The sequence below is a fragment of the Mytilus californianus genome, unplaced genomic scaffold (genome assembly GCF_021869535.1).
Source record: "Mytilus californianus isolate M0D057914Y unplaced genomic scaffold, xbMytCali1.0.p SCAF_7, whole genome shotgun sequence".
In the NCBI taxonomy this organism is placed as follows: domain Eukaryota; kingdom Metazoa; phylum Mollusca; class Bivalvia; order Mytilida; family Mytilidae; genus Mytilus; species Mytilus californianus.
In genome coordinates, this window is record NW_026262723.1 from 84,039,823 (window position 1) to 84,064,725 (window position 24,903).

Genomic DNA, 24,903 nt, shown 5'->3' on the forward strand with positions numbered 1-24,903 from the left:
TCTCATTTATAATTTACATTAAAATGTTATGTAAGCTATAAAAATCCATATATGATAATTCGTTTTAAAATTTTGTAAATATTGATGGACAATATGATCGAAAAAAGATTGACCTTATCTTATTTAGTTGGTAAAGTGATCGTTGTTGTCGTTAAACTTTGTTCGTTCGTCTGCATTTTGTATCCACATTTAATCTTACGGCAGTGACTGGGTTTTTAACCGAATTTTCAGATTATCATTAGAACCTGCTTGGATTGTGCTTCTCTTTGTTTTATTTGTTGACCGGATTTATCAGTAGGGTATATGGACCATAAACATATCTATGAAAGGGGTGGGCATGTTATATATACATCCGCTGACACCCCACTGACTCATTCTATTATCTTTTTAGTATATTTCCATTGTAAACTTCAGGCAATTTTTTTCAGTAAATATAAATATAAGAAGATGTGGTATGATTGCCAATGAGACAACTCTCCACAAGAAAGATCATTAAGGAGAAGGTTCTCCTTTTGCTCCTATAAATACAAAAAGAACAAAACGGTTCAAGCCTTCGAAAATAGTGTTGACTTAAAATAGTTTAACAGAATAATATAGCGTAGAAATTTGATGAATGTGATGAATGTACCACTATGATGTTAGAAACATGTTAAAGTTGGCATATTGATTTCGACCTAAAATGTAAATTTTTCTTCTAGTTAGTGGACAAAATACAGATGAGCCAATCAAGACATTTTACAGATATTAAAATCCATGTAAAACACACCATGTAGAAAATAATATGATTGGGTTTAGCCTTGGCTCATATATAACAAGATTTAAGATGAGACTATTTTGCAGTTTTGGCAGATTTTGACTAATTGAATGAAATTTGAAGCCCTATCTAAGGCCAATATGTGAGCCAAAATTAAAAAAATATATAAATACTAATAGCAGACAAATTTTTTTAATGAATACACATAAAGGGTTTTATTAGATAGCTTTACGATATATATTTTTTTCATTCAAAGGGCCAAAAAATTGTCTTATCATAACTTCTCCTTTAAATATAAATCAGGCCGTTAGTTTTTTCGCTTGAATTGTTTTACATTTGTCTTTTCGGGTCCATTTATAGCTTACTATGCGGTATGGGGTTTGCTCATTGTTGGATGCCCTACGATGCACTAGTTAGTTAACTTCTACGTCATTAGACTCTGATGGAGAGTTGTCTCATGGGTAATCCTACCACATTTTCTTATTTCTATTTTGTATTCTCAAGTTAAAACACATTACGATACTTTTAACAAATATCGAAAATATCGAAAAATATACGGTTAATCAATTGATTAATTAATACAGACATTTTTCCCAGAAGCATTTTTAAAATTTCGAATAATTATTTCGATTTCAATTTGCAGTTCTGCATGATCTAGAACTGTTCATTTTAAAAATTCATAACAACCCATGAGATCGAAGAGATAATTTGAACCAAAAACAATAAAATTAATAAAGTGCCTGCTTAAAATTGTCGATAGAAATACAAGAGCACCTTCTTCTAGGAACCGGACATGAGTGTTTTACTCAAAATAGGGAAACGGGACAATGCAGAGTTTTATATCGATTAAAGTTGTAATAACATCATAACACAAAGCATAAACAAAAGACCGAATCACAAATAGCTCTGTTAGAATATGGAATTGATATCCAATTGTTGATTTACTAATTAAGTTAACGATGGGAAAGTTTACATAATACAAAAGCTCAATGACGACTTAATTTTTAAAACTTCAGCAATCATATTTCATTATGTTTCATTTAATACTGATAGATTTTTCTTTCAAATTAAACGAATAATGACAATAATTTGTTTGATAGCGGACAATTCAATTTAATTCTTTTATTGGTTAAAGAATATTAAGCTCATCAGTATGCTACACAGATACATGTTACATGATAGTTGTATTTCTACATTACATAATCTTATACTATGTAACAAACATTAACATACAAAGATAAGGATATGTGACATGATTGCCAATGAGACAAATACCCACCAGAGGCAATGTGGTGTCAATGTAAGCAACTATAGTTCAACGTGTTGTCTTCACCAATGAGGAAAATGCGTACCGTATAGTTAACTACAAAAGTTCTCGGTGAGACAAAATGTAATAGACTTTTTTCAGAAAAAAAAACCCAACGGCATGATTTAGTTTAAACGCTATAAACGAATTAGAAATTTGACAAACACAACCGACGATAAACACTTACTTAAATACGCTTGATTTTGGGGACGGTCCAAATATTCTACATACCATCTGCATTTCTAGCTAATGCTGCTCTATAAAATCTACATACCATATCTTATAAGGTCAAGCAACATTGACATATTTGGCTATTATATTTAGCCATATAGCTCTTCAACTGTTTCGGTTATCATATATCCTTAGCTTTCAAATTTTTGGCTTTGAGCGTTCCTGATAAAGGAAATCCAGAAAAGCGCTTCGGACGCATGACATTAATAAGTGTTGTTTTCAATTTTTAAAGACGAATTCATTACAAGCTCATGCTCTATAAAATCTACATACTAAATCTTTTATTACAATTCATTACAAGCTTATGCTACATAAAATCTACAAACCATATCGTATGCTCTATAAAATCTACATACCATATCTTATAGTAGACTTTTTAACTAACTTATGCTCTATAAAATCTACAAACCATATGTTCTAAGAGATTTTATAACAATTCATTACTAGATTATTATGAAGAAAATCTACGTACCGTCTTGCATGGCACAATTCATTAACCAACTTATTAATACCCTAAAAATCTACATTCCGTATCATATATGAAAATTAATGTGTAGCTAATTTTCGATAAAATGTACACACATATCTTATAGGATAATTAATTAACAGCATATTCTCTAAAAAAATCTACATACCATATGATATAGGAGAAGTCATTATTATATTTTATAGGAGAATTCATAAAAAGAAAAGTTATATAATGTAAATAGAATAAATAAGCGTTGCTCCGTTTAAAGATACCGAAGAGGGTTCGTGGTATTTTTTTAACGATCCAACGCTGACCCATTGTATCTGCTTTGTAAACTATTGTTGAGACGTCTTTTCATAATTACAGGTTTATTTTCATTAATTAGGCCCTATTATCAGTGAATTCAAGTAACCACCAAGTTATCCTGAATGATTTACAAGACAAAAAAAAAAAAAAAAACACCCAATAATTAGAAGTGTAGAGGTAGTGTATTCAAATCATGAAATATTATTCATAAACAAAATCGCATGCACTTTCTGTAAACTGTTCTGAAAGGATTATGTTCAAGAAGGGTCAATATTGGCCCTATAATTCCATGAAATTTAAAATCAGACATAATTGTTAACACCTGATGACAAAATATGTATATAAATCTTATAAATACAAAATCAACAAGTTCTGACACATTAGAACACTTATGATGTCATTATGACGTCATTATTGTGCACTCTTATGACGAAAATGCTCATTTTGTCAAATTTCTTGACTAAATGTTATTAGTTTTTGCTTGAAACGACATTGGACACATGCAAGGACCACCATGATTTTTGTAAGGATGTGTAAATGATTCATACACATCTTTGTATAACAAATTTATTTTGGTCGAAGGATGTTTTTTCAGAACAAAAGGAAATAGACCTTTCAAGAACACAGGTAATCTTGCTAAATTTTGAAGCTGTCAAAACTGTTAAACCGAACAGCAGACAGAAAACAATTCTTGTTTAACTAGATGTTCATATTTAAGATCACAATTTTTGTACTTTGCGTGTAATATTTAAAGTTTTATGGCCAAATTAAGGTCTTCGTGGACCTACTGCTTTCCATTGAATTATTATGATTCTGAATATTATTATATATATAGGAGAAATATCTTCTTAATTTAATAAATTAAAATAACACTTAATGAATTTTATACGTCCGTGCGCTTTTCTGGATTGACCTTCGTGTCAGAAACGTTCAATTTTTTTTTTTAAACCAAGGATGTATTTGTACCGAAACACACAAAGAGCTTTATGACCAAAAGGGACTTAAAATAATAACCATATCAATCTTAGGTCAAAACTTAAATGTATATATGTGTCTTTGTGTTTTCTCTGGTTTATATTCTAAACAGTTGATATAGTGTCAAAACTTATGCACTATGTAGGTATATGTACACTATCTTTAGTTATATCCTAATGTTTTTGCCAATTTGGGAATTGAATAGTGATAGCAGATCTTTGAGAGTCTTATTTCATTAATACATTTTTTCTAGACTTCGGACAAATTATAGCTTGACATATTACTAAGACACTTAAGTATTGTTGAAAACCAAATATTGACCTCTTGATTTCTTATGGTTTGTTGTGTCGTTGGATTAACGTCTCATTCTGTATTCCCGACATCTCCCTTTATTCACACGTAGAAATTAAGCAGCGCCTTTACAAGCAAATATTTGTTTCGACCATTTCCTTACGAGATTAATATTTTTGACGAAAATACTTTATTTTGACATTTTTTCTATGACATTTTTACCTGGTTTTCTCTGACCTACATACTTCGTTTATATCGACGGATTTCAGTGTCAATAAAGACCTATAGATGTAATTAAGAATGATTTTATGACAAATTTGTAGCAAAACAAACAATTTTTTATTGTACCTATTTCACTCCTTAAAAAACTTTATTAAATATTCATTCTGAGTAGAACTAACCGTGTCTTTCAATTAAAGAATCTTTAAAGGTGAAACTTGTATTTCATCACAATATCTTTATTTACAATATATCAATAGTATGAATCAATAAATACTTTGAAAGACAAAATCATATATTTTGGCATGGTCTATTTTATCAGAATCAGTAATGTTTTTGTAGAATAAATCAGATTGCAGACATCAATTTCCACGAAAAAATTAAAAATAGACCACTAAGAACTTTTAACACCCTATGTGAATTTTAAAAAACGTCAACGCATTTTCTGCAAATACAAAAAATATTTCTGAATTCCATGATTAGGCCAATGAACTGTTCAGAACTGTCGTTGCGTGTATATAAAAATGGGAAGATACATAGGAAATGCATGTTCTTGTTTAGTATATTTATATGAAAAATTGAATCAAAATGTTACGTAGCTAAACAGTTGACTACCCATATCACTTATATAGTAAACGATAATATTCAAAGTAAAGAAAATTGGCGAATAAAGAAAAAAAAAGAAGAAAAAAGAAACAAAAACATTCACGTCTTCACTTGCTTTTTATTGTTTACCTTTATATTTTCCATGGTAAATTCTATACTGAAGACATAACTCTCAACATAGTTTCATAAATCTAATATTTTTTTACGGTCACTACAACATGAGGTAGAAATTCTTGGTAATTCTATGGAACATACAAACTTGCATGCAAATGCTTTTTGAAATTCTGTTTATAAAAGTGGATAGTATCAACACATTACATGTCAAGTTATCGCATATACCGTATGCAACATCTGTTATACCAGTCAAAGCCTACTATATAATGAATTCTGTCGACATTGGATAGAATCGCGAAAGAAGTTTTTCTTTCAGGTAATATATCTACGGTGTATTGTGATACACTTAGGTAATAACAATACACCAGAACTTTGTGATTGCGACTCGAAAACCTTAGTGTTCAGATTGAATATGACCATGGCCGAATAATTTATGCAAGTGACGGGGTGACAACCTATATATTTATACTTTGACCTATAATTGTTTACTTTTTATGCATTGTGACTTCGATGGAGAGTAGTCTCATTGGCACTTATACCACATCTTCTTATTTATATCAAATGACTGAAGTGATTGCGCTCTCTACAGCATATCATTGTAATAGATCATACATGTTCTTGCGAAGCGATCCTGCTATTGTCAGTAGGTAGACGTTTCAATGATGATACATACTTTTTTGTACTCTCTATTTTGATACTAGATTTAAGTATTTATATGAATCAGATTGTCATTAAAATTAGTTGTGGAATAGTCGTAAAATCTATCATTTCAACGATTGTGTGTTTTTCTCGGTTATTACATTTTGACTGATTGTGAATTCGCATGGCGGGTATTGTATGCAATGCAGTAGACGCTTACCCTGTAGACGTACTCGGTCTCGCTACTTTTGGAATTCATGTGATACTGTTTATTACTTTGATTGATTTATTTGATTTGAACATCGATAAACTACTGTTTTTTTATTTCTTATAACATCATGTGAGATGTAGGATAGCTTTAAATTTGGTATCATTTAAAAAAAGTACACCATCTATATAGCGAAAGAAAGAAGCAATGGCACTTTACTATAATCTTTTCTTTTTTGGTATAGTCAATTGGCCAGATGTTGAACTCGCTTCCCCTAAAGCGGAATATTACAGACAAATATTATCGAAAAAAAAATTGAATGAATACTGTCCACACGTCAATAATTAAATAGATTTCATAACAGTGTGGACAAGGACACCAGGTATTTAAATATTATCGTGTCGGTCACTGGCTGTCGACATCAAGGACTTCACGCAATTACAGTATATCAGGGGCCTCTCAATGGGGATGCACATAATTACTATCTTTACACATGTCCATTCATAAGATACAAATTTTTGCATGAAAAGTTTATAGGAATTTGCTTTGAATATATTTATATACTCACAACAAAAAGTTTCTTTTGGAAGAATAAGTATATTCAGAGGTGATATCACCAAGTAATCGAGAAAAAAAACTTTTTTTCTTGCACAAATGTTCTGTGGCTCATTAAAAAAATACGAAAACATTTATTCGTACGAGTTGATGTAGTGTTACCTACGATCAATTTTCATACTAAGATTATATTTGTTGGTAATAGGAACCCCGGACCTTCATAAAAATCATTTAGTCCTCTGGGTTATATCATTTTTTCCACGGAGCAAATTTGAATTCCCATCGAAAACTCCAACGATCAGATTTTCGTGAACATTTAAATATCATTCTAACAAAAAATAACTCGTGGAAATATCAAAAGCATATGAATCCGGTCTGATGTGCAAAATTTACGTTGATTGGAGTCGGATATCATATTAGGTCAGATACTAAACGTACAATACAAATATCGTGTTTTTCGACAGGTACATGATGCTGGGTTGGTCTAAATTTTTTAAGGTTCATTAACATTTCTCTTGTGGGAAATCTGCTTTTTTTTTAAATAAGTTACCCAGAGTAACTTTTGTTGAAACATTGATATTTTATTTTAGATTTTGTTATTACATGAACACGTATAACAAAAGTTACGGGATCTATATTCTTTTACTAGAAATGAAGCAGGTTATTTCAATGAATTTGGTCTTACTCAACTAACTTTTTGTTATTTGAGGACGCACATTTGAGACAATTCTGCATAAATGTTTGTTTTCATTTTTTCATGCTGATTTCAAAGGCCTCTTGCACATCCAGCCCCCTCCCTTCCCTCGGCCTTCCCTTATCTTAATTGAATCAGGAATTGTCGCCCCCTTACAATTTTAAATTGGACTCACTTCTTTTTCAGTTTCTGTGTTTCAATATCTATCTATGTTCAATGATATGTTCACAATTCATCTGTTTTGGAATAATAAATCAAGTGCACAAGACTAAACTGGTCAACTGTAACACGTGATAATGTACAGGTTATTATGTCAACATAACCCGTAACAGTGTAAAGATAACCATTAAACTGGATGCTCTCGTTTAATTATTCTAATATAAAAGGTATTGTGAACATATTTAATTCAAAGATAGATACTGTAACACAAATTAAAAAAAAGTAAGTACAATTCTAAATTCAATTGCTGTGATCTGTCCATTCGTTTTTATGTCGAGTCTGCGACTTCTGTCGCAGAAAGCTCGATATAGGGATAGTGATCCGGCGGCGGCGGTGGCGGCGGAAACGGTGGCGTTAACTAACTTCTTAAAAGCTTATTATTTCAGAAGGTAGAAGACCTGGATGCTTCATACTTTGTATATAGATGCCAATAGATGCCCATTGTCCTAGACCTCATTTTCATGGTTCAGTGACTACTTGAAAAAAAATTTGGGATTATTTGTAATGTTAATTTCTCTCTTATTATGAGTAATAGGATAACTATATTTGGTATTTGCGTACCTTGCAAGGTCCTCATACCTATCAGACAGTTTTCACTTGACCTCGACCTCATTTCACGGATCAGTGAACAAGGTTAAGTTTTCGTGGTCAAGTCCATATCTCAGATACTATAACCAATAGGTCTACTATATTTGGTGTTTGTAATGATTGTAAGGTGTACATGTCCAACTGGCAGGTGTCATCTGACCTGGACCTCATTTTCATGGTTCAGTGGTCAAAGTTAAGTATTTGTGTATTGGTCTGTTTTTCTAATACTATATGCAATAGGTCATCTATATTTGGTGTATGGAAATATTTTACAATGTACATGTCAGTCTGGCAGGTTTTATTTGACCTTGACCTCATTTTCATGGTTCATTGCTCAATGTTAAGTTTTTGTGTTTTGGTCTGTTGTTCTCAAACTGTTAGCAATATGTCAACTATATTTGGTGTATGGGATGATTGTAAAGTGTATATGTCTGTCTGGCAGGTATCATCTGACCTTGACCTCATTTTCATGATTCATTAGTCAATCTTCAGTTTTTCTGGTTAACTTTGTTTCTTAGATACTATAAGCAATAGGTCAACTATATCTGGTGCATGGCATGATTTTAAGGTGTACATATCTGTCTGGCAGGGACCATCTGACCTTCACCTCATTTTCATGGTTCATTGGTCAATATAAAATTTCAATGGTTTGGTCTGTTTCTTTTATTCAATAGGTCATCTATATTCGGTGTATGGAATTAATGTATTAAAGGTGTAAATGTATTTTCAGCTTGTTTATCTGACCTTGACCTCATTTTCTTGGATCATAAATGTTAATGTGATACTTATAATAAAACTTTATATTTAGGACTATCAACATGGAATCAATAGTCAGTATAGTAGGCAAGACATTTCAGTGTGTGCACTCTTGTTAAATCAACAAAACAGCTGCATTTAAAAGGTCGGGCACATTTCCTTATACGGACATGTATTATTTAGCATACTTATGCTCCCGTCAATGCATGTACTAATGTTTGTTTAGAAATAAAGCATTTTTTTTTATTTTGGCAATTAAACAATCCACTGAATGATTTGCAATGCATGATTGACTACTATGCGTTTACAGTTGTCTATAACTGACATACTACTTAATTTTTCACTGATTGCCAGAAAATAATTTTTCTTACATTTGTATTTACATTTACAGAACACGATATATATTTAGTTCTACGCTCATATTCGCGAATGGTTGGATAAATAAACAAACAAAAACCAGACATTTGTTCACGAGACAGCATTCAAATGAGAAGAAACCCCTGAAAGACATAAGTTAAACTTACATTCTGGTTTCCAAAACAACGGAAGTAATTTCGTAATATTTAGAAAACGAGTGTCAAATATCCGTAAAATGAACTCAGAAATGTTGTTTTGGCACACAATAGATTTTATGATCTATCATTACAAAAATCAAATTAGCAAATAAAACAGCCAAGGCTAAAAGACTTCAAATGAATGCACTTGTAAGTGCATAACAACAGACAACCCCTGTTTAACTACGCTGACAAGACAAGGCCCGGAACTATAAAGCTGGTGAACTAATTTTAAAAATCTGAGAGTGTAGGTTGAAGATCATGCTGTATACATTATATTTATTACAAAAGACGAGCAACAAAAGAAACATGGGATTTCAAGCTGAAATGAAAAAAAAAAACAACACTTTTCAACCAAATTCCACGTGTTCTTAGTTGATAGTAAACTCATAGTAGCCCACAATTCATCGTGTCGATTGACCAATTTATCATGTACATGTTTACATTTTGAATTTTTCAAATAACTATGCAAATGTATTCTGACGTCAAAACACTGTTGGTATCGACGTGTTTAAAGCAAAATCTTTTCATTATTACTATTTTTGCATTTCCTTTTGTGTACATTATTCTCGTGGAATGCGAAGGGGTGCTGTCAGGTTCATTGACCTACACCCTGTATCTCCTTTAATATCGTCCTGAACATGCATGAAATATTTGCTACTGGACATTAAGCAACCAACAATCGATCGATCTCCTTTAATTATATTATACAGTAATCAAAAACCTGATCTTTCCCTAAACTGTATAGATATTTCTACACGAAACCCATTAAAAATAACAAACCGCGATTTGTGTTCAATCAAAATATCATTTTTTTTATAATTTGCACGTTAACGACCGGATTCATATGCTTCTTGAATGATTTTTGTACAAGCGAAATTTTGTTAGCATGCTATTTAAATAATCAAGAAACTCTGATCATTAGAGTCTTATATGTGTTCCGTGCAAAACATTATCTAGTCCAGAGGACTAAAATGGTTTTCGTGAAGGTCCGGGGTTCTTATTACAAAAACACATGAAAAAAGAATTTAAAAATAAAAGTTATCGTAGGTTACTCTTATGTTCAACTCGTACGAGAAAAGTAAAATAACAAAAATACCGAACTCCATGGAAAATTCAAAACGGAAAGTCCCTTTTTAAATGGCAAAATCAAAAGCTCAAACACAACAAACGAATGGAAAACAACTGTCATATTCCTGACTTGTTACAGGCATTTCCTTATGTAGAAAATGGTGGATTAATTAGATATAAGAAGATGTGGCATGAGTGCCAATGAGACAACTCTCCATCCAAGTCAAAATTTATAAAAGTAAACCATTATAGGTCACAGTACGGTCTTCAATACGGAGCCTTGGCTCACACCGAACAATAAGCTATAAAGGGCCCCAAAAATTAATAGTGTAAAACCATTCAAACGGGAAAACCAACGGTCTAATCTATATAAAAAACGAGAAACGAGAAACACTTATGAACCACATCAACAAACGACAACTACTGAACATCAGTTTCCTGACTTAGGACAGGTGCAAACAAATGCAGCGGGTTTAAACGTTTTAATGGTACCAAACCTTCACCCTTTTTCTGAAACAATAGTGTAACATCACAACATAGAAAGACACACTATAAAATATCAACTGAAATAGCTTAACTCAATCAAAGGACATATTAACACCATTGAACATACACTGAACAAATAAATTTGACCTATGATACAATGTAAATACAAAATAAATAAAATAGGGGAAGAATGATAAAAGTAACATGTTATATCGGTATGAAATGTTAAACAATTAAGGAAAAACAATATGCTCGAACAAAAAAATCAGCAAATTGCAATAACTTTAAACACAGTTAAATGAAAATAATTTTGTTGTTAGGTATACGTGTACAGTTGAATAGAGAAAGGAAATATTTTTACAAAATAAATAATTTTGATGTTCATAGTACGAAGTGAAAATTTATAGTAATACCAAACACTTATCAAAGCTGGTATATAGACCAGATATAACCCTGAATAACATTAAATAACAAAAAAGCAATACAATTAGTATCAACCGGTCAAATAAACAAGAAAGTACGATTTGAGAGTACTCGCAGTTACTGACAGCTAGTTAAAAGCCAAAACAATTAATAATAAAAAATCATGCATCAGAGACTAAAATCAACTAAAACACATCCCAGGGATTTAGTATTTTAACGTCATGGACAGTCAAAGAAGACATGACTAGTGCAATGCCAAAAATAAATGTATCGACAGACAGTAGGATAGTTAGGAGTTTAACCTCTTTATAGATCAAAACGAACGTGGGTGTGTCTTTATAAATCCCGTTTGAAAAGAATAAAAATTTAGTTATGTTTTAATTTGCTGATGACAAAATCGATATTATTGCCAATGTAAACTATATTCAAAGATCTAATTACAACATTGGTAAGATAACCTTTACTAATAAGTTTGTTTAAAGGTTCGATGAGTTTACACGGTTCACATAGTGATTTCCGCGCTTTAAGTACAATATTACCGTAAAATTTAGGATGTGAAATACCGGTTTTAATCAGTTTTCTACAAGTACAGCCAAATTTACTAATCAAATCTTTGTATCTATGAAAGAACTTAGCAAAAGTTTTACGTAATTTATGGTAACGAAATCCCTGACTTAACAATTTACCATTGATGCATTGATTACGTTCATTAAAATCTATGGCATCACTACACACACGGGCATAACGAACGAGTTGGGATATATAAACACCGTATGATGGAGCCAAAGGAACATCGGAAAAAAAAGGAAAATTAACGATAGGGAATGAAAAATCGTCTCTTTTGTCGTAAATTTTCGTATGAAGTTTTTCTTTAGAGATTGAAATGTCCAAATCCAGAAAAGGACAACTACTGCTGTTTATGTTAGATTTAGTTAAAGTAAGTTCTATTGGGTAAATTTCGGTAGTATATTTAGAGAACTCTGGATTATTTAACGAAAAAATTTCATCTAGATAACGGAAGGTATTGTTGAATGTATCAACCAAATGTAACAATGACGTGTCTATACTGAGTTTGGTCATAAACTGAGATTCATAGCAATACAGGAATAAATCTGCTATTAAAGGGGCGCAGTTAGTGCCCATAGGAATACCTACTACTTGTCGATACACTTTATCGCCGAAACGTACATATATGTTGTCCAGGAGAAAATTTAAAGCTTCAATCATATCTTCACATTTCCAGTAAGTGTATCTAGCATACTTTCCTTTTTCGTTACAGAAAAAGGCTTTAAACGAGTTACAGCAAATAAATTTGTAATGAGATTTTTCAAAAGACCATTTAATTAAATATGAAAGCTTTTTCTTGATAAGATTGTGTGGAAGTGTAGTGGTTTATAGCTAGCTATAAATATATTGTTTTCGTATCTTTTAATAAGCCATAGAACTTAATATTTGTGCAAAGAAAAAAAAACCTTTTTTTATTATTACTTGATGATATAACCTCTGATGATGTAATCTTTCAAAATAACTTTTGTATGTGATTATATAAATCATATTTAAAACAAATTCATAATAAACTTTTATGCAAAAAGGTTTATTTTATGAATGGAAATGGGAATAATAGTAAGTATGTATACCCCATTGAGAGGCCCCTGACGTACTGTAATTGAATTGCATGAAATCGTTGTTGTCGACAGCAAGTGATAAACACGAAAACATTTAAATACCATGTGTTCATGTCCACGCTGTTATGATATTCATTCTAAATGCCCTTTCAATGTTTATTTCAGGGAGTTTGGGCATATGTCTTTCAAGACGCCCACACACATATTTACACCCACATACACAAGAAAATCTTACAAATATTAATTTTGTTTTTATTTCGCTAAATTAATTAATTTTTGTATGCTGAAAGCTTTACAGGTAATATATTTCAGGTAAATAAACTGGTATTCGATTGACTTTACTCAAGGGAAAAGCGAGATCATTTTCAATATTTCAAAATTTTACTGATATACCTTCTCAAATTCCTGGTAAGAGTTCAATAATTAAAAAAAGACGTTTTCAATGTCTTTTTATCTAGTCTAAATAAAATAAAACTATGAAGTCGGATATTAATCATATACTTACTGGTTGTTTTTTTTTCTTCAAAATAACCCAATATTAGTACGGTCTTCAAATTTAAGAAATGACACATTAAATACCGTTAATATTAGAAATATTTATCATTAATTTAAATTTAAACTACTAGTATATGCTAGAAATAAATAATCAAAACTTAATATATACTGTAAGTTTCATAGATATATTCCCAAATTTTAGCTAGCTATAAAATCAGGTTTAATCCACCATTTTCTTTATAAGAAAATGCCTGTACCAAGTAAGGACTATGACAGTTGTTTTTCATTCGTTTGATGTGTTTGCCTTTTGATAAGGCACTTTCCGTTTTGAATTTTCCTTGGAGTTCGGTTTTTTTGTTATTTTACTTTTTACTTAGGTTTATTAATATTATAAAGGCAACAGTAGTATACCGCTGTTCAATATTTAAAAGTTTGTTTAAGTTTTTCAATTTATTTATAAAAGAAAAAGAAAGAAAAACATATGTGTATTGATTTGCCTTTTGCAAAAAAAAAAAAAAACCCTGTTAAGAATGTTTGCTCCCCTGTTTAAAATTAACAAGCTTTTTTAAAGACTATTATTTATTATTATATTATTTAGATAACAGAACATAAAAAGAAGAAAAAAAAATGACATGTCCGTGTCCTTGTTTTTTGAGATATATAAGCAATTGAAAATCTGGTGCGAAATGATTCTCTCTAGATTTTTCTTGCATTTAAAATTGGCACCTTTTTTCTTTAAAAAACTATGAAAAAATAACTAGGATTTAATAAGATTTTGAAAAATGTTTTTTTTCAATTATATGTAATACAATTATGGAAAGAAAAGTAGGGGTTAGTGGGCAAATTTTTATTAGCACTACATAAATAAAACTAGAGGATTCCGAATATCTGACAAAATGTCAAAAACAAGAGTAGCGAACATCCTTAACTCAATTTGTCTGAAGTATACAGAACAGTAACAGCTTGTACTTTAATTTACCCTGAAAGAGGAAGGCCCATTTTCGCTTCAATTTATTTCATACATGGACAATTATCTCAAATTCCTTCAATTTTTCCTGAACCTAGCTGTATCAAAGATTTATTTATGTATTTCAAGGTTTTACCCATTTGTGTTTGCGTTTTTCCGAAAATAAATATATATTTATATATATGACCAATTTTAAAGCAGCTTAATTGATCAAATTTGGTAAACCTTAAAAAAAAGAAAATAAAAAAATAGAAAAGACATTAAAACTGTATTTGAAGTAATTCTACAAATTGTATTTTGAATTCAAATTAATTCATTGAGGTTTACAAAATACTTCGATGCAAAAGAAAGAAAGAGATTAATGAGTAAGGTTTGCGATATTATAGTCAAAGACAATGTGTAGCCCAGAAGAAAATTTTGATAGTATGGGAATATATCAAAATTTTAAATATTTTGATAAATATATGGTAACAAGACATTTCGGCACCCAGACAAATCGGCACCCAAGTCCGAAGACATTTCGGCATCCATTTTAGACATTTCGGGATCCGGACATTTCGGGACCAAGACAATTCGGCACCTCGTTTTTAAAAATATATATTAGGAAAAATTAAAGAATTGTTGCAGTAATATTATAATTCGTAGATAAAATTTGCATTACAAAAAAAATAATCATCATTTAATTAAACCCTAAATGATTATGTATGTATGAATAAACATCATTTAATTAAATCATAATTGATTGTTAGATAGGTTGTTGTTTGAATAAACATTATTTAATTAAATCATAATTAATTGTAGTTATGCATTAATCAGTATTTTATGTATAAATCTGATAATTCCTGAATAGAGATCACCAGGGGACCAGTGCCATTCTATTCCTTGGTAACAGAACTATTTAAGGAAGCCTCCGATATTCCTCTGCAGCTAAAGTTAGTGTCTGAAGGCAAGCTACAACGGTACCAGCGTAAGCAGAGTAGACAGACCCAGGGCCGTCTTTTTGCTTTGTGGGACGAGTACTGTAACAACAGCATCTCCGCGTCCAGACTACTTAAGGAATGTGCAAGTGTATACGGACCACCACCAAAGTGACATTAATTGTTAGAACTTATAGTGCTTGCTGTCTGTATATATGTTATGTTATAATTACAGTATTTAAACTTTGTGTTCATATTTATATGCTTTTAGCTTTAATACCTAGCTTATCATGCTTATTACAACCATGCTTCTAGTGCTTCATTTTGTGCTGTGTAATTTACTGCATGTGTATTATGTGTTGTATTGTTATAAATGTCTTGTATGTCGGTTAAAAGTATACTTTGCCGACTCTAAATAAAGCTTATTTATTATTTATTATATTTATTACATGTATGCATAAATTGTTGAATATAATTATGCTAAATATAATAAATAAATATTATTAATATTCTAGATGTGTTTTATTGATTTGGGATACTATGGTAATAGAACTATGCATTACATTAAAACTAGTACATGAACATTAAACTAGTACATGAATGGTGAAATCTATAAAATCCGAATGTTCATTGTATCAGGAAAAATAATACACACAAATAAGACACCTATCAAAATGACTAAGCTGCAGTACAGTCTTCACAAATAAATAACAAAAGGAATAAACCACTTAATAAGATACTTCTTCGAAGATACCATATACAATATTGATAATAATGTTGTAAATAGTGCAGGAAACAAATTAGTAATTTGAAAAACAGTGAAACATAATTGCTATATATTAACACTAAACTTGCAAATTGAGTTCAGGCCCTTTATAAATATATCAGTGCCAGGAAATTTTAATTTTTGGTTCACTATATTTAGATCAAAGATAAATAATTTATAAGGTGCCGATTTGTCTATGTAAGGTGCCGATTTGTCTAGGTGCCGATTTGTCTGGGTGCCGAATTGTCTTTCGGGGGTGCCGATTTGTCCGGATGCCGATTTGTCTGGGTACCGAACTGTCTAGAATTCTAAATATATTGTATAGACTTTTTAAACGAGAGGCGGAAGATACCAAAGGGACATTCAAACGCATATGTCGAAAATAAACTGACAACGCCATGGCTGAAAAAGAAAAAGACCAACAAACAAACAATAGTACACCAAACACAACATAGAAAACTAAAAACTAAGCAACACGAACCCCATAAAAACTGGGGGGGGGGATCTCAGGTGCTCCGGAAGCGTAAGCAGATACTGCTCCACATGTGGCATCGTCGTGTTGCTCATGTTAGTACAAGCCCAGTAATAAGTCTAATAAGATAGGTCACTTTCGGGGAAAAGGGGACGGGATTGTAGATACGACATTTGGAACACATCCGCTATCATCTGTGAAACGGATATTCCATAACGGTCAACCAACTCGTTATGGCGTCCGTAAAATTTACGAAGGGATGATTTCAACTTCATCACTTGAAACTCTTGGTTTAATAGCTTCCTTGTGAGCAGCAACCCTCTATCAAGGACATCATAATATTTGAATTACATCTACTCCTTTAATGTTAAGTTACCAGTACCAAACCAGGAACCTAATCATTTGATGATTATTTTTCTCTTTTTTTGTCATTTGAAGTATTTGGTATTAATGACTGATCTGGGATAGATTCTATCAAATTCATTCGCCTCATCGTTTGAAAATTGGCGATTTAGAACTTGATATGTTATATTAATGAAGACGGCAGTACTTTACAATGTTCAAATCTCGAAAATCGAGGTAACAAATAAAAACGGGTCAATCTCATGAACTCCAAAAGGAACGAAACCGGTTACGTCGACAGGATAAGCGTCTTCTGGTTTGCATCACCCGCCATGCGAACGCACACTTTAGTAAAATTGTCACAATCGAGAATTGGACACAATCTGTAAAACTACATATCAGACTATACTGTTATCTAAAACATATAGACCGTGACAACATGTCGCTAGTGAGTCGAGACACCGACAAATCGTTTCGGTCAACAAATTCGTGACCGTAAAACTTTTGTAGTATCGGTTTCAGTCATTTTTCTTATAACTCTGTTGAAGGCTACACAGTATGCTGACGTCTAGAAGTATTTTGTTTGTCCTTGTGTTGTTGTCATATTGACACTTACCTAGCATCTCTTTCTTTATATGTGCGTATAGAAAGACAAATAATTCGATACAACAGAAATTTTCCGATGGTTAAATTGTCATAATTAAATTGAGAAGATACAAAAAAAATAAAAAAATAACAAAAATACCGAACTCCAAGGAAAATTCAAAACGGAAAGTCCATTATCAATGGCAAAATCAAAAGCTCGAACACATCAAAAGAATTGAAAACAACTGTCATATTCCTGATTTGGTACAAATTAGGTTAACAAACAAAAAACTAAGGGAATAACTCCGAAAGGAACGAGACTGGGAGCGTTGACATGATAAGTTTCACAACTTCTGAAAACATTTAGTTTTTATTGTCCCTTTGATGTCTTCCATCTCAGTTCATACAAAAAAGATATACAGACCCACAAATTTAGCTAATAAAAGGTTATCCATATGGATATAAAAATATATGCATTGAATGTAAAACTTTTAATATAACCACATGTTGTACTTATTCCAGTGCGTTGGTAAGTGTTCCGAAATACTCGCCAATAAGTACGGCTGATTTAAAATTTGGAAATCTAAATACGAAGATCGATTTTTTTTTAGAATAACCTTCATCAGTATGCTCTATGTTTAATGTTTGAATGAAAAATAAGTATTATTTAGTATCAGAAGGTGATTTTAAATATTGAAACATTACCAAAAATGGGAACATGCTGTAATAGAGCTTTACAATAATAATGTCAGTAGAATAACAAAACGTTGAATAAACTATGTTCTCAATATATTTCAAGAAAATTCCAAGTATATCCTTGCGTTAATTAAATTGTTTGTAATCGTGTCATGGATGTGCAAAATAAACGTTTTTTTCAATTTGTATAATAACATTTATGTTATCAATTTTCCTGCACCAGATGCGTATTTCGACAACTAATGCCTCTACGGTGATGCTTGATGCTAAAATATTTGAAAATTCAAACCTTAATGCAAAAGTTGAAAAGTTGATATAAATGACGTTAAATCCGAATCATTTTGTGATCAACCAATTTAACTTCTTATAGAAAATACATGGTGTAAAAAAATAATTGTCAATATCAACAGGAAATAGCTGGTATTTGAAATACATTTTGAAATCTTTGTGCTAAGTCACAGTTTCTCATAAAGTATTCATTCAAAATCATCCAAATGTGAGGCGTTATTTAATATATTATGTATCTCACTTCACTAACTAAATGAAAATATTTTCTATTATTAACGGTAGAGTATATTCAACAAAAACTATCAACTGGCAGGCGGAAATACGGATGAAGTATTAACAATATGAATTCTTTCATTATAAAAATTATCTATAATAGAAAAACAAAGGATATTGGGTATCAATCAATGACACAAAATCAGTACATGCATAGCAAAAACACACAAAAAGGAAAGGAACAACGCTTTTATTGCTGTTCTTTATCTCAAAGTCACAGTAAGGCATTCAACACGGAGCAATCAAATTTTCACCTCACTGCAAGTTTAAGACGGCCCCTATCACCGGTTTGAGCGGAATTCTCTGCAAAAATAATTTGGATAGACTTTGTAAGATGTAACACCACCAAATCGGGCCCGGTCAAAAAAGAAAATACTGGAAAGTAGTACATATATAACACAAAATAGTTCCTACGCATAGGTGTAAATATAAAACTATGTAGAATATATTTTAGTATTACGGTATCAGATGAAAGAAGGACTGGTGATCTTTGTAGAACAAATATTGACTGATAGTTTTGAATAATACAAAACTGTATGAATGAGGGCATATATAGTCTGTTCCACAGATATGGAGTACCTGGTTTGGTCTGCTGTATAAATAACGGTTGATCCCGCCCAATGAAATGTTTGGAAGTGAAAAAATTAACGTGGATAGGAATGAGGGCCAAGAATAGGTGGTGCGCGTCCTATCAAAATTTAAGTGCACAAACTGGTCTAAAATTTAGAGAATGATGTGGCACACATAAGAGAAGTTATCTTTAGAATAAATACATCATAACTTCAAAAACTTAAAAGAGAATACACATCAAGTACGGGTAAACTTTCTACGGACTCCACACAGCGCGAGAGAAAAACTCCATTATTATAATAGAAAAATAAAAGATAGGGTGTATCCTTCCATGACTCAAAATCAGTACATGCACGGCAAAAAAAAAAAGATTTCCATTTAAATGATATAACATAATCATATGGTCACCGACTTCGTTTTTTGGTGTATTAAACAATCTGTTACCTAGTTGGGAGAGAAAAAAAAGTTAAAAAAAAAGAAGAAAAAAACGTTTTACGTCTGACAACTCGATGATGTTCTGCTTATTTCGAACAACGCTTTGAATGATTTTTACAGTAAAAACAAAGTGGGTGACTCTATCAAATAATTATTTCTAAAATTGTCCGTTAACATTTTTTGAAATTGTTAGAAACTAAGGTTTCAACTCCCTTAGGCAAAGTTGGCCTTCGATGGATTTGGCTATTTTTTTAGGTCCGTTTTGGTTATATAGCTCTTCAAATGTTTCGATTGTTATACATCCTTGGCTTTCAAATATTCGGCTTTGAGCGTTCCTGATGAAGGTAAATCCAGAAAAGCGCCACGGAAGCATGAAATTTATAACGTGTTGTTTTCATTTTTTATAACTTATGGTATTCACTTTTCAAAGTTCATATACAAATTCGTTGCTTACATTGCTTTCTGTCACGCCCACAATGTGGTATATCAACAGATACGTTACACATTATACGAGCTTCATTAATAGGGGTGCACTCATTACACAAAACTGCTTCAACAGTTATGAGGAATAACGACTGAAATCAACGCTACACATGTGTCATCACTTATTGTTTTACCGAAACGATATATATGTGTCTCAACTCACTAGCGACATGTCTTTGCATCTTAGATCTTAAAATACCAGAATTGTCGTCTAGCTCCTTTTGCTTTTCCTGTGATTCCTTGAGTTTTTGTGTATATCTTTTTAATCGATTTATAAAGATTTGAACATAGGTAAACTACGTTGCCTAAATCTTTACAACTTACCCTAGAAATACAAGAGTTAATTTTATCACAATGATTATTCGCTATCAAGCAAATAATCTAGTATATGCAATAGCCCAAAACCAAAAAACTCGCCGAAAATTATACCAAAATATAAGGGCAATCGTTCCTCATTGATTTGGGACCATTCTTCTTATAATTTATCGTGGTGTAATTACCATTTAGATGCATTTCATCCAAAATGCCTTCTTATTGTTAAGTCCATTTTCATTTGGCGGACGTTATCCTATTTAAACTTTTTTCGTCAGCAGGTTTTCAACAGTTGATATATAAAAAAATAGTTCGGTCGCCCTTTATGAAAAATACATCAATTAAAAGGAAATTTCCATCATATTAACATTTAATGAAGAAAAACGTCAGGAACGACTTTCCTTACATTTTCAAATAGCTGTAACACCGAACTCTTGTTTATGGTTGTTCATAATATTTCCAAAAGTTCTAAAATGTTGGACTGGCAATTTACGTACTTATTACCTTAGCTAAAATAATAATATAAACTGTCCTATTCAATTAATTTTGGTTAAAAAAAAACCAAAAAAAAAAACCGCAGGATTTAACCAACAAAAACCTCATCCCCTATAAAACAAAAACAAAACAAAACAAAAACCTAAAACAAACATGTATTTGAGATCAATTAATTGTTTCATACAGTAACTAAATAAATCGCTGCAAATACTTAACACTGTTGTAACAACGAATTCATCATTACTTACCAGCAAAAACTGTTCCAATACAGCAAAATAAAACCACAAAATAAATGAAATATTTCATAATTCAGAGTCTTCCTCGCACGATGACATTATCATCTATTACTGTTGATGGCAAAATTAACAATGGAATACCTCATCGTTAAAGCAAATGTGTTCCTTCAAGCGATTACTGGAAAACTTTAATTATTAATTTTTCAAATATCAAGTTATTTATCTCATCAGTATCCCTATGGCGTCAATATATTGAGGGGACCGGTACAATGCATATGCTGCTTAAATTATTGATTAACTACCCACAATTTATTTAAAAATATATACCTACAGCTGCTTAATTAATACAAGATGTATATTTATTTTCTCAATCAAAGGTTGAAAACGAGAGTATGCAATGAACGTCTGAGGACGTGGATTTTTTTTTAAAGAGAAGTTATATATAAACATAAATAGGAAATCAAGTGATGAACTTTATTGAAGGAATGATAATAAGTCTCCAATTTCAAACTTTATATACTATCTATGTGAACCAATGTGAAATATGTTAGGAGAAGAGACATTATTTTGAAAGCTGTAATCAAGCATTCAGAACATTTTTGATAACGCAGAAACTGATCTTTTTGAAAATTAAAAAAAAAAAAATGAATTTCCTCGTTTTGATTTAAGTCAAAGAAAGAGAATACGTTCTACTTTTCCATTTTCCTACTAAACTATAACTATTGAAAATCTGGAGTTTTAATGCAGGCATGTTTATCATGTTTGGCTGAGGGGATTTTCGACTTATTTCTTTATTCGCATGAAATATAGTTCAAATAAAGGCTCAAATAAAAAAAAAAAATAATTTAATATTTTTGATATGAAAACTGAAAAGACAGCTCTACCAACTAATGCTCCCCGAACCGCACAATCATTCGAAGAGAAAACAAAAATAAGCAGTATGGTGTGTTTTGTATTTTAAGGGTTCAAAATACTAGTATGTTTGGAGAGACATATAAAATATTTACTGCTATTGCATATTGTTGACCCATATAAATGAGTAACAATTCATCATGGGGATACTCAAGTTATCATCCAAAAAAAAAACAAAAAAAAAAAACAAAGACGTGTCTAAGCAAGGTATATATATGGTCCCTGGAGTAGAAATATCAAGTATCTAGCGTTGATGGCTTTGAATTCTTTTTTCTCTTTTAGTTATATTGTTCATTGATATTAATCCTATTTGGTTGGTTCAACGTTTAGTTCTGAGCGTTGCCAATGAAGCCGAGCCCAGTTATAAACATTTTTCTGATGTGTACACAAAACACATACATATTAAATTTTCACGGTGTTAGAAATTCTAGTATTTCATATCCACGGCATAAGATTGTCCTTAGTGAACTCAACTTCGAGCGCTGTTATTGAATGTATGGGACTAATATTTTTTATTGATAATTTCACTACAGTGCGTATATTTACAATATAAATTTTAAATCACAAGGAACTTTTTAAAGAATTCCTTTTTAAAAGGTTTCTGATTTTTCACAAATTTAAATGTAAATTGACAGCTGATATGGATACAATAAACAAGTTGTACATGAAGATGAACATGCAATCATTTGGCTGCACAGAGTGATAAAGTACTACTTTCACACATAACTTTCTTGTCCTGGTTTTTACTACTGTTTAAAAAGAGTTAAATTCAGAAAGTATTAGTATTGTCATATACGCTGGAAAATATACGTCTTTTTTTAGTGAAATGTAAATAGTATTATGCAGGATTTAAGCATACTTCAAATTAATATGTTATATCGAATTTACCATCTGTTACGCCGTAGCCAATGTTTAGCTGTTTGCATGATTTAAAGGATATCTTTTTTTCTAGTTCTTAAAGTAAGTAAACATGCAAAAGTTTCAAATCCCCAAGACAAAGATGACCGACTTTTCTGTTCAAGCTCCTTTTGGTTTTAAGGTAACTTTCGATACTAAGGGAGATAACAACGTTTCACTGATGTAAAACTGGTTCCTTGTTTTAATCTTAGGATATATCGCCTATATATCAGAGTGACGGGTACAGTTCCGTTGTCGTCTGTTGATAACGTGTGTAAACAACTTACAGCTCCTTCTTCTTCTTCTTCCGAATACGGGAGTAGACTCCTAGGTAGGAGTGTAAAACTTCCCGGAACCTGTGTGCTATGTACATATGGACTTAATTTAAAAAAGTATGACAAAGAAAAATCATTAACAATAACATATATACATTATGTACAGTGGCTTTGTAGTTTAATAAGTTGTTGTGGATCCTTCAAATGTTAGAGTGGATATGCCACTTTTGAAGGATTCCAGGGTGTCAGACATACCTATTGCTTCAGGTAGTGAGTTACAGTCCGAAATAGTGCGAGGATAAAAAGAAAATTTATAGAAATCTTTATTTGTTGATATTTGCCTAAATTAATGTTTCCCCCTAGTACGTCTATCAGATATTGTTAAATTGTCCTTAGGAACTTCCACTAACCCCCAATATATTTTATATAGCATAGTTAATCTAGCTTTTTTCCTTCTTATTTCTAAATTTTCCCATTCCAATGATTTAATTAAATTTGAAACTGCTCCAGGTGATCTGTCTTTATAATCATTGAAGACAAACCTGGCTGCCTTACGCTGTACCTGCTCAACCTGAGTGATGTGTTGCTTTTTGTACGGATCCCATACAGGGGAAGAGTATTCGACGACTGGACGGACAAGTGATGTGTACGTAAGGTTTTTAACCTTACGTGTGCAGTTTTTTAAGTTCCTACGAAGAAAACCTAAGGTTTTATTTGCCTTACAGGTAATATTGTTTATATGTGTTCCCAAATCAAGATCATGGCTTATAGTTACGCCTAAATATTTACTGTCTTTTACTGCTTCTAAAACATGATTGTGCAATATATAATCAAAAGTGGAAGGTTTACTTTTTTTAGAAATATGAATAACATAACACTTCTCAGGATTAAAATTCATTTGCCAGTCCTCTTCCCATTGTACTAAACTAGATAAATCTTTTTGAAGTAATTTGGCATCAGAACTATTATTAACATTTCTATACAATAAACAGTCATCTGCAAAAAGTCTTGCATTGCAAGTTACATGTTCGGGTAGGTCATTAATAAAGAGTAAAAATAATGTTGGGCCTAAAACTGTTCCCTGAGGGACACCAGAATCAACAGCTAATTTTGAAGATTTAACACCATTTAATAGTACCTGCTGTTGCCTGTCAGCTAAAAAGTCATTTATCCAATTTAAATTTTGATTCCTAATACCATAAAAGTTTAATTTCTGGGCTAATCTTTGATGGGGGACTTTATCGAAAGCTTTGGAAAAATCTAAAAGTATAACATCTATTTGGTTACCATATCCCAATGATTTTGCAAGATCTTGTAAACTGATGATAAGTTGGGTCTCACAAGACCTTTTACTTCTAAACCCATGTTGACTATCATTTAATATGTTATTAATTGATC

The 24,903-nt window shown here is 31.5% G+C and overlaps 1 protein-coding gene across 2 annotated transcripts in view; it reads right to left on the reverse strand.

Annotated features, from left to right (window-relative positions):
• The window catches only part of LOC127707695 (uncharacterized), an 89,734-nt gene extending 68,157 nt beyond the window's left edge, over positions 1–21,577 (reverse strand). For both annotated transcript variants that reach the window (XM_052212358.1, XM_052212357.1), the window contains exon 1: positions 21,434–21,577. In XM_052212358.1, coding sequence (XP_052068318.1) covers positions 21,434–21,491 — 58 coding nt within the window. In that variant the 5' untranslated portion in view covers positions 21,492–21,577. The remainder of the gene's footprint in view (positions 1–21,433) is intronic.
• Between the last annotated feature and the right edge of the window lie 3,326 nt (positions 21,578–24,903).